The sequence below is a fragment of the Rhinopithecus bieti genome, unplaced genomic scaffold (genome assembly GCF_001698545.2).
Source record: "Rhinopithecus bieti isolate Rb0 unplaced genomic scaffold, ASM169854v2 scaffold_46235, whole genome shotgun sequence".
In the NCBI taxonomy this organism is placed as follows: domain Eukaryota; kingdom Metazoa; phylum Chordata; class Mammalia; order Primates; family Cercopithecidae; genus Rhinopithecus; species Rhinopithecus bieti.
Window position 1 is genome coordinate 1,711,737 of NW_016819762.1, and position 10,982 is coordinate 1,722,718.

General features: G+C 42.1%; 1 protein-coding gene across 2 annotated transcripts in view; it reads left to right on the forward strand.

Annotated features, from left to right (window-relative positions):
• ABCC4 (ATP binding cassette subfamily C member 4 (PEL blood group)) overlaps positions 1-10,982 on the forward strand; it is a 304,207-nt gene that overhangs the window by 149,100 nt on the left and 144,125 nt on the right. For both annotated transcript variants that reach the window (XM_017859218.1, XM_017859219.1), the window contains exons 15-19: positions 2,034-2,243; positions 3,882-4,022; positions 4,757-4,794; positions 5,184-5,278; positions 7,065-7,211. In XM_017859218.1, coding sequence (XP_017714707.1) covers positions 2,034-2,243; positions 3,882-4,022; positions 4,757-4,794; positions 5,184-5,278; positions 7,065-7,211 — 631 coding nt within the window. The remainder of the gene's footprint in view (positions 1-2,033; positions 2,244-3,881; positions 4,023-4,756; positions 4,795-5,183; positions 5,279-7,064; positions 7,212-10,982) is intronic.

Sequence of the window (10,982 nt, forward strand, 5' to 3'; positions counted from 1 at the left end):
GGGGTTTCACCGTGTTAGCCAGGATGGTCTCGATCTCCTGACCTCGTGATCCGCCCGTCTCGGCCTCCCAAAGTGCTGGGATTACAGGCTTGAGCCACCACGCCCGGCCGAAAATAATTAATTTCTTATGCAGAGGGCTGAGTCTAGTGTGGCAAAACCTGAATGCTGGTACATTAGAATAAATCTGTGGGTGGCAGAATAACCTTTCTCCAAAACAACCATTTGGCCAGGTGCGGTGGCTCATGCCTGTAATCCCAGCAGTTTGGGAGGTCGAGGTGTCGGGGGAAATCACTTGAGGTCAGGAGTTCGAGACCAACCTGGCCAACGTGGTGAAAACCTGTCTCTACCAAAAATACAAAAAAATTAGCTGGGCGTGGTGGCGCATACCTGTGATCCCAGCTACTCAGGAGCCTGAGGCAGGAGAATCACTTGAACCGGGGAGGCGAAGGTTGCAGTCAGCTGAGATTGCGCCATTGCACTCCAGCCTGGGCAACAGAGTGAGATCCTACCACACACACACACAAACCATTTTTCCACTGGTGGGCACCCAGGATGAAAGTGTCCGTTCTTGCTGTCGTCCCAGCCCCCTCCCTAACAGCAGACAGAGCACGGTTGCCCCCTCGGAACCCACTCTGCATTGCCTGTCAGTACTTGGCTTCTGAGGAGAATTGCCATCCTAGTACCAGTAGGAGTTTCCTTGTGCGTGTTACAGATACTATGTGAAAAGTGGTCATTTCATCAAACTAGGTGTGTCACTTTTACTTCCTGTGTGGAAGAAGACTCAATGTATGATGAAGCATTTTCGAATTCTCCAGTTATCAAACTGGTCCAGAGGGCCCAAGGTGTCATTGGATTTTCCTCAGTGGACCCACCTTTTTGGGGGTGGGGAGGATTGGGGTAGCAGGGAAGGTCCTGGCCACCTTCCCCCACCTGACTTGCTTTAGCCAGTAGCTCCTCTCCTTTGATTTGTTTTGTATTCTGGGAGTTTGCCTAATATTATGTTTGCTGCTGTTTGAGGAAATCAGTTGGGTCTCATTTCATGAGGTATCTCATTTCATGGGGTACACAAATAGTGAAGATATTTGTACATTATTTTCTATGACTTTGTAAGGAGAGAAAACTGTGCAAGGAGGTGTCCCATGGAATGTTGAATTTTCAGTGAGGAATTCCCTGAGTCTTTGGGGCATTTATTTATGTATGTATGTATGTATGCATGTATGCATGTATGTATGTATGTGATGCGGTTTTGCTCTTGTCGTCCAGGCTGGAGTGCAGTGGCTCGATCTCTGCTCACAGCAACCTCCGCCTTCTGGGTTCAAGTGATTCTCCTGCCTCAGCCTCCTGAGTAGCTAGGATTACAGGTGCCTGGCTAATTTTTTTGTATTTTTAGTAGAGATGGGGTTTCATCATGTTGGCCATGCTGGTCTCAAACTCCTGACCTCAGGTGATCCACCCGCCTTGGTCTTCCAAAGTGCTGGGATTTCAGGTGTGAGCCACCGCACCTGGCCTGTGGGGCAATTTTTGAGTAAAGACCATGAAGGTGCAGCTCATGGGGTCTGTGTCCAAGTCTGGTTCTCACACCTTTTTCCAACAGGGCCCATGGCCAGTGGAGGCTTGTGGAGTGCTTCCTACCTGTGCAGATATGCCTGTTCCTGTCAGTGTTAGGTTTCTTTCCTGGAATATCCTTCTCAATTTACTCATTCCTTCAATTCTTATTGCATAAGGCTTATCTCAGTTTTTCATGTGTAATAAGACTGCCGATACGGTCACCAGCATCTATGTGATAATGATTGCCATTTGCAACACACTATTACCATTTAAAAAATATTCTTCAGTACCTAACACGGGCTCTGGCTGAGAACAGAGCACCCGGTTGTGTATCAGGTTGAATTGTATTAGATTTGTCAACTAGGATTCCAGACCTAAATGTAACCATAATTTAAGATCAGTTACCTTTTCTGGATTAGAATTAGATTAGGTTAACATTATCACCTGCAAATGTATCTCTCTGAAATTCTTTATTTTTATTTTAGGGTAAAATGGTGCAGAAGGGGACTTACACTGAGTTCCTAAAATCTGGTATAGATTTTGGCTCCCTTTTGAAGAAGGACAACGAGGAAAGCGAACAACCTCCAGTTCCAGGAACTCCTACACTGAGGAATCGCACCTTCTCAGAGTCTTCAGTTTGGTCTCAACAATCTTCTAGACCCTCCTTGAAAGATGGTGCTGTGGAGACCCAAGATGTGAGTTTACCTCCTGTTACAACATGGCCTGGTTTTGTTGACTGCTAATGGCCTTATGGATGGATCTTCGGTCTCCTCTGTTTGAAGCATCATCTTTTGTCCCAAAGTAGATTCTGTGGTTTCAAGGCCCTATTCCATGATATTGGTAGATTAAAACAGAACCAAGGCAAACCACTCTGGTTGGAGTGATCCTTTGCATGTAGGCTGGGGAATGTCATGGAGATGAGTAGCAGGTGTGTGTGCTGGTGCAAGTCCCAAGCTGTGTGTGACTCACACTAATGTTACAATTCTTGAATTTACTGTAGTGAAGTCCTACTTAGTCTGGTGGCCCCCGACTTCTCTTTGCATCCAGAGGCATAATTTGAAGACCGCCTTAGAGAAAGTCCTGCTGTGGGCCACATGAAATTAGCCACTTTTCCTATATGTTGGAATGTTCTAATGCTGCATGTGGCTGATGGAGATATTTTGCCCTGTTGTCAGATGGTTTATGTTAGGCCAGAAGTAGCACGTGCAAAGACCCAACAGTTCCTGACACACAGCAGCCCATCTTCCTTCTTTACCTTTCAAGGGTAGGAGCTGCATCTTACTCATCTTGGTATTCCCAGTGGCCAACATAGAGCTGCTCAGTACATCCTCAGAGTATGTGAATCTCATGCCTTCTAAGTCCTCCAGGCAGAAATGTACCAGAGCTCACTTAAAAACATAGATATTCCTTGCCACGCAAACCCTCACTATCCAAATCCAGGAGCCTGAAGGATTCTTGCAGATATTCAGATTAGGCCCTCACATGCCAAATTCTCAGGAGTCAGTTTCTGAAACTCAGGAACCAAATAGATTAGGATCATATGGTATCCCTTGCTTTCCAAACTCTGGTTACTCAGACTCACTGCTTGAACCCAGTTACTGTATTGAACTCATGTTTTGACCTTCTGCTCTTTTACGTTTCCATATTGAGTGATGCAGTTGAGAGTTCCGTATCTTTCTGTATATGATTTTGGAACAAGTTTCCGTATGTATACTTGAATTTGGATGTGCTAGGTAAGTGCTGGACATTCTGATGTCATCCTTCCAGCAAGCCACGCCACAATGTACAAATGATATTTCCTTACCTCTAGTAGAACCCTGAAAGTGGAATGGCTGAGTCCAGGGATTAGTGCATGTAACTGGGTGTGGTGGCTTATGCCTGTCATCCCAGCACTTTGGGAGGCTGAGGCAAGAGGATCACCTGAAGTCAGGAGTTCCAGACTAGCCTGACCAATATGGTGAAAACCTGTCTCCACCAAAAAATAAAAAACTTAGCCAGGTGTGGTAGCAGGCATCTGTAATCCCAGCTACTCAGGAGTCTGAGGCAGGAGAATCGCTTGAACCTAGCTAGGAGGCAGCGGTTGCAGTGAGCCAAGATCACTCCACTACACTCCAGCCTGGGCAACAGTAGCGAAACTTCGTCTCAAAAAATATTAAATAAATAAAAAGTAAGTGCATGTATAGTTTGGCTGGATATTTCCACATCCTTCCCCACAGGTGATGGATCATTTGGACTTCTGCCTGTTTCCCCACAGCTTTGTCAACAGAGTGCATTGTCATCTTTGGGAACAGTTTTGTATACGGTTTTGTCTCTTACCACCCTTTCCTTTGCAGACGGAAAATGTCCCGGTTACACTCTCAGAGGAGCACCGTTCTGAAGGAAAAGTTGGTTTTCAGGCCTATAAGAATTACTTCAGAGCTGGTGCTCACTGGATTGTCATCATTTTCCTTATTCTCCTAAACACTGCAGCTCAGGTAAATAATGACATTTGTTTTGTGCCCTCAAAATGATATTTACAGTACCTATGTTTATGCTATTATGACTGCATCTTGCAGTTCACTTGGGATCTAAATTGAAATGTGCTGTCTTTGGGGAACAAAGTGAGGGCTGCCTAGTGGTGTCCCATTACAAAGACCTTCTGCGAAAAAAAAGGGTATCTTTCAATGATTTTAAAATGGAACGTGCGTTTTCTTGAGTTCTTGATATCTGGGAGTTTGGGCTCAGCACAGACCTGAGCTGGAAGAACTATGCAAGTTCTCTGAGCTTTTTATTCTTTCTATTTTTTTCTTTTTCTTTCTTTCTTTTTTTTTTTTTTTGAGATGGAGTTTTGCATTGTCGCCCAGGTTGGAGTGCAGTAGCGCGATCTTGGCTCACTGCAACCTCCGCCTCCCGGATTTAAGCAGTTCTCCTATGTCAGCCTCCGGAGTAGCTGGGACTACAGGCACATGTGCCACCATGCCCGGCTAGGCTCATTTTTGTATTTTTAATAGAGCTAGGGTTTCATTATGTTGGCCAGGCTGGTCTTGAACTCCTGGCCTTGAGTTGATCCGCCTGCCTCAGCCTCCCAAAGTGCTGGGGTTGAAAGCATGAGCCACCACACCCGGCTTTGAGGGCTTTCGTTCGATTATCCACGTTAGCGATTGAGAGTTTTGAGTTGGTAAGTCATGCCCAAGTTTGATTTTTGTCTTTGTTGTTTCTCACCTCCTAGGTTGCCTATGTTCTTCAAGATTGGTGGCTTTCGTACTGGTAAGTTATTTCTGACGTATGAAATACTCAAACATCAATAAGAAGACTCGCTTTTCCGTAGAGTTAGGGGGAGATGTTTGTTGATCCTTCTCTTCTAATCCTCACTTAGTTTACTGGAAGAAAAGTTAGAGTGCTTGCTGGTGGAGTGTAACCTGTGGTGGTCTCCACCCATGTCTGATCTGCGGCATCATGTTCACAGACAGTTTCGGGAACTAAAAGTTGTGATTTAAATTGAATTTTTATGAGGTAGATACACACAGGACTATATGAGCTGAGAATTATTTTCCAGCATGAAGCATTTCTCCCAAATTGTGGTTCATTTTTTTTAAAAAAGGTATTTCTCTAAATTCCATATATAGCTTAATATTTTTTCTCCCCATGTTCCATAGGGCAAACCAACAAAGTACACTAAATGTCACTGTAAATGGAGGAGGAAATGTAACCAAGAAGCTAGATCTTAACTGGTACTTAGGAATTTATTCAGGTAAAGTTGAATCATTTGGTCTATTATATGAGAGGCTGAGGTGCTTACAATGAGCCTGTGTGAGTAACTAGGGCTTCCAGGAGTAATTCAGTAATGTCTTAACAGATTAGGAGTCTCAGTCGAATTTACTTTGTGAATTAATTAGAATAATTATTTTAAAAATCTACTAGAAGAAAGAGGTTGAATGAAGACTCTTAATTTGCTCTGTACTGGATTTTGAAAGTTAAACCAGGATTGAGCATTCAGAAAATCAGCCACTGGAAATATGTGGCTATTGTCTATTCTAATAGGTTGCTTTAGCTAAATCTTATATCATTATACGGATGGGCAGGGGGATTAGAAACGGATCCCCACCCTGTGGTTCGGATTGTTCCAATTCTGTCTAAATAAACCCTGGCTTTTATTGAACTTGGATGAAATCCTCTGGCAGCAAGGCCCCCAAAATAAAAGCATTATTCCCTCCCAGGTATGCAAAGCTCCCTTCAGCACTGCTCATCTCCTGGGCTTCACTAATTACTTAAGAGGGAAGCTGAGCAGGGAAGAATCCAGTGTCTGGGAATTAGGACGCCTTCTATTTCCTACCTTGAGATCACAATGTTATCGCGTCCCCAACTGTGTGATTAATTTAACATTTGGCTTGCCAAACTAATATTAACACCGCACTCTGTTTTCACAAGAGTGCTTAAAATGTATGTGGCATTACATACTGTTTAAAGGAAATCCTCATCTAAAATTTTAAATATTTCCACAGGAAATGCTCCTACAAGCTTTCCTCAGAGATAGAGTGAGTTATCTTTGGAAGAACCTACTCAGTGAAATTTGGTGTTTATTTCATCTATCGCTTGCTAAGAAATCTGAATCCGTTAGGTGTTTACCTTCCAAATTGATGGACTATGTGAAAACTAAGGGAAGAAGGAAATCGGTTCTATTATGTTTGTGTAGGATGACAGGCTAAGGATAATGCCTGTTGATGGAGTTAGGAATTTGAGCTGCTTTCAGAGGTTAAATAACAGTGACATGTCATCTGAAAGGGAAATATTTGTTATAGAAGTTACCCCTACTGTATTGAGCATTGTGAGTTAAGAGATGTAGGAAAGCTCTTTTAATTTCTATGTGAATAATGGATCCTCATTCATGTCTTAATAAAATGTATGATTTATTTTATTCATTTAAAATGTCTTGTGTCTATGTAAAACACTTAGTGGGGATTAGTTGCTTATTTAGATTAATTATCTTATGTTAAAATATAATTTGTGTTGTCTTGCAATTCAATTATTCAAGAGGTTTTCCACATGCAACTTAATATGGTATTTTTAAATTCTTTAAAGCTACTTGGGCATTTTCTACAAGGAAAAGGTAAATCATTTCTCCTATTCCTTGTTAATATCACATGTTGGTATCAAAACATACCACCTTTTTTAGATTATGGGACATAATGTAAATAATAAGATTTGGAATATGGAGAAGATCAACTACATTTCATGATTATCTGTCTTACTTCTGAGTTTTTAATAGAACTTGCAATTGAATTAGGAGAGCCTAGAATGAAATTGTATTGTACACTTGATTTTCTTTTCTGTACAGTTTCCGTTCAGTGAGAGAAAAGAAACTATTTTAATCCTTCTTTGTCAATGTATTTTGTAAATACGTCATACTTTTGTAGAATCCAGATGCTTTATGGAATAAATTAAGTAACATCTTTATAAACTACCTGACTTGCTTTAGCAACTGTTGAAGAAAATGCAGAGATATGCTGTGTTCTCTAAGTGATATTTCTTTATTTCAGGTTTAACTATAGCTACCGTTCTTTTTGGCATAGCAAGATCTCTATTGGTATTCTACGTCCTAGTTAATTCTTCACAAACTTTGCACAACAAAATGTTTGAGTCAATTCTGAAAGCTCCAGTATTATTCTTTGATAGAAATCCAATAGGTAAGTCTGACACCAAGTTTCTCAGTAAGTATGTCTTGTTAACAACACATTTGGGATCTGATTACGTTTCCGTCTTTGAAAATGGAAGGGGTGCTTGGAAGAAAATCACTATGCATGTTGATTTATTTTCTACAAGAAGCTTCACTGCTGTTTTTCTCCTACTAGAGAAAATCTGAATATGGGTGGGGAGGGGGGCATACAATCTTTTATTCCAATTTATATGTGTGTGGAAAAATAAATGAATGTTGACTCTGCAGAATGCTCTAGGAATCCATTTGCTGTGAGGCAAGTGAAGCATCCTGCATTCCCTGTAAACATGTTTAAATGTAGTAGTTGCTAAAACATTGGCTGTGTTGACATAGTGTTAGGTTATGCCGTTTTTCGGAGGGGTCTTTGTAATCAGGAATGCTCTGATGTGAGACGGGCTGTGTATTTCTTTCTTTCACTGGGAAACCCATTCATTTCTGGAACCACAGGGTTTTTGTACATACCCTGACTGTGAGGTTTCCCTGAAAGACAATACATGGTTAATTAAAAGCCAAGATTGGTAAAATGTAAACTCCCCTTCAAAAACAGTTTCTAACTCTGTGGTTTTAAAGTAGACTTTTGGTTCTATAATAGAGACTTTGTTGAACCTGCCATGTAGATCTTCAGTAGCTCGTTTCCTAGCTATACCCAAGTATACGCAGTAGTTTCCAAGTGGTTGATGCCTCTGCACGATGGGCTTCTTACCTGTCTTGCTTCTGAGGCTAGCCTTCCTAACCCGGGTTCCTAGGGAGAGAGTTAGTTGTGCCTATACGTCCCCACCCTGGTCAGTTGAGTGGACTTGTGGGGAGGCCTGAGTGACATTGTGCAAATGATAGCTACCCTCATAGAAGCAGGGAGGGGGCCTGGAGACAACACAGGCATAGCTTTGGCTTGGCCATTGACTAGCTTTGTGACCAAGGCCAGAGCACATAGGTGCTATTACACAGGCAAATCTCTAAGCAGATGCTGTAGTTCAAAGTGTGGACTCAAACTAACTGCCTGAGATCAGTCCTGGTGCTGGTTACTAATTGTTATAGCTGGTTATAGTTACATTCATACTCATGTCCTAGTTACTGAAGTTTTCTGTGTCACAGTTTTCTTATCTGTAAAATGGGGATACTATTCATACCCACCAAATTGAAATCTTATGAGAATTAAGCATGTTAATACATTCCTAGTACATGAAACTGGGTGTAGCTACATGGTCAGTGCCTAACGAATGTTAGTGGCAGTGAAGTCATGTATCTCTGAATTGAACCACCTTCACTGTGGGATGGAAATTACTCCTACCCTCTCTGTTTTACATGATTTTCATGAAGATTAAGGAAGCCTATTCTGGAAAGCATCTCGTGTAGATTTATTTAACAAAACTTTTCAGTCCAAGCACGGTGCAATGTGCAAGGATTTGTAAACTGCAGAGACCACACAAATATCGGTCTGATTTTAGCTGTTATTAGAAAGTCATTGGAGGACCTCTGCACTCTTACAGCTGTAACATCGCGCCACTTTGCCAGTTAATTTGAAACTACAGTCATAACATTTGGAGCATTAAGTGGGACTGCATTTCTATTATCACAGGCCTCGGAATGTTCATGACTACCATTAACCAGCCTCTCCATGTTCGAGACCTGTGGGCTTCTCCTCATGCTGATTTATTTATTATTCAGGGATTTGGGACCCAGTCTAAATCTTGGAGGTCACTAATCTTACGGCAGCACATGAGTGTTTATCTTGCTTCCTCCTCCTATATCTATTAGCATGACTTTATTCCTTCAACAAAATAGAAGCCCAAATAAGTACCCCAAAGAGAAGCCTACTTTGTCCAAAACGTTTAGAGGTCATGAATTATTTACTTTTTTTTAGTGGTAGATGTTGAAAAAATTATATTTAAAATTAAAAGTTTTTTAATGGTAGAATTAAAATTTTCATTTAGATAAAATTTTGTACTTTTTACAATGGTGAAGGATACACAAAATCTGTGAATTATGCCTCAGAATTCACATTACTGATTGTATGCGCTTCGATGGTTATATATATATATATAGAATTTATTTAGAGATAAGGTCTCATTCTGTTGACTAGGCTGGAGTGCAGTGGTGTGATCACAGCTCACTGTAACCTTGACCTCCTGGGATCCAGCGACCCTCCTGCCTCAGCCTCCCAAATAGTTGGGACCACAGGCCTCTGCCACCATGCCCAGCTAATTATTAAAATTTATTTTATTATAGTTTGAAGAGATGGGATCTCACTGTGTTGCCCAGGCTGGTCTCGAACTCCTGTGCTCAAGGGATCTTCCTGCCTCAGCCTCCTCAAGTGCTGGAATTACAGGCATGAGCCACTGGACCCAGCCAGCTTTATAATATAAATAAAAATTCCCCTCTAGGATAGTGAGGCAGGCATGCCCCATTTTTCAGTACTCTTAATTATACATGTTAAATGTGTATAGGTATCTGGCATGATGTTGTGCCCCCTAAATTGCAGAGTGTTCTTTGAGTAGGGTAGAAAGACTGGGAAGCATGTCTGAATACTTAGTTATTAAAAGCAAGCTCTTAGAAGAGCCCTGGGGAAGTTTCCTATGAGCTCAGCATCCTGATATTCTCCCAGATTGTAGAAAATTTAGGAAATGGGGAGGACCTCTGCTGGCATATAGTTTCCAGTAAGCTCACCTTGGGATGGCAAGTGGCACAGAAACTCCAGGTGACTCACACCGGGGTTCTGGCTAGATGTCCCTCATATCCCCATCTCCAGTGCCCTTGGGCTGGAATATTCTCAGTGCCTGATCTGCAGAATAGAAATGTCTTCTCCATTATTTTATGGCCGCTCCCACCCCAGATGTGCCGTCCCCCTAATCATGCTTCTGCCCAGATCCTCGTCCGTGTGGTTAATGAATGGGTGACCCTTGCTGCTGACTCAGAGAACCAGACCTTCTGGTAGGGTGCCCCTGACTGCCCCACTGTGGTCCCAAGTTCACTTATTTGCATTTAGGGAGAAGAGGAAGGTAAACCTGCAAGGTCTGTGTTTCTTCTCAGCAGTGAAGTTTCTGTTTCTTTTCTCTCTCTCTTTTTTTTTTTTTTTTTTTGAGGCAGAGTCTTGCTCTGTCGTCCAGGCTGGAGTGCAGTGGCACAATCTCGGCTCACTGCAAGTTCTGCCTTCCGGGTTCACGCCATTCTCCTGCCTCAGCCTCCCAAGTAGCTGGGACTACAGGTGCCTGCCACCATGCCCGGCTAATTTTTTGTACTTTTTTAGTAGAGATGGGGTTTCACCGTGTTAGCCAGGATGGTCTCGATCTCCTGACCTTGTGATCCGGCCGCCTTGGCCTCCCAAAGTGCCGGGATTACAGTCGTGAGCCACCACACCTGGCCTGAAGTTTCTGTTTGTAAGAAGGCCACGCTTCTCCAACATGCAAGACATTAAGTTCCTCTCCATTTCGAACCCACCTATGGTTGCATGAAATTCGTCTTTGTTTATGTAATACAATACCTTTTTATCTACTGGTCTTTCATTAACCTGATAAATCTTAAGTTAGCAGGATAAAATGTGAGGCAAACCAATGTGCTGCCTTAGAATGACAAGAGACAGTTCTCTTTCTTTTCTCTTTTCTTTTCTTTTCTTCCTTCCTTCCTTCCTTTCCTTTTCCTTCCTTCCTTCCTTTTTCTTTCTTTCTTTCTTTCTTTCTTTCTTTCTTTCTTTCTTTCTTTCTTTCTTTCTTTCTTTCTTTCTTTCTTTCTTTCTTTTTCTTTCTTT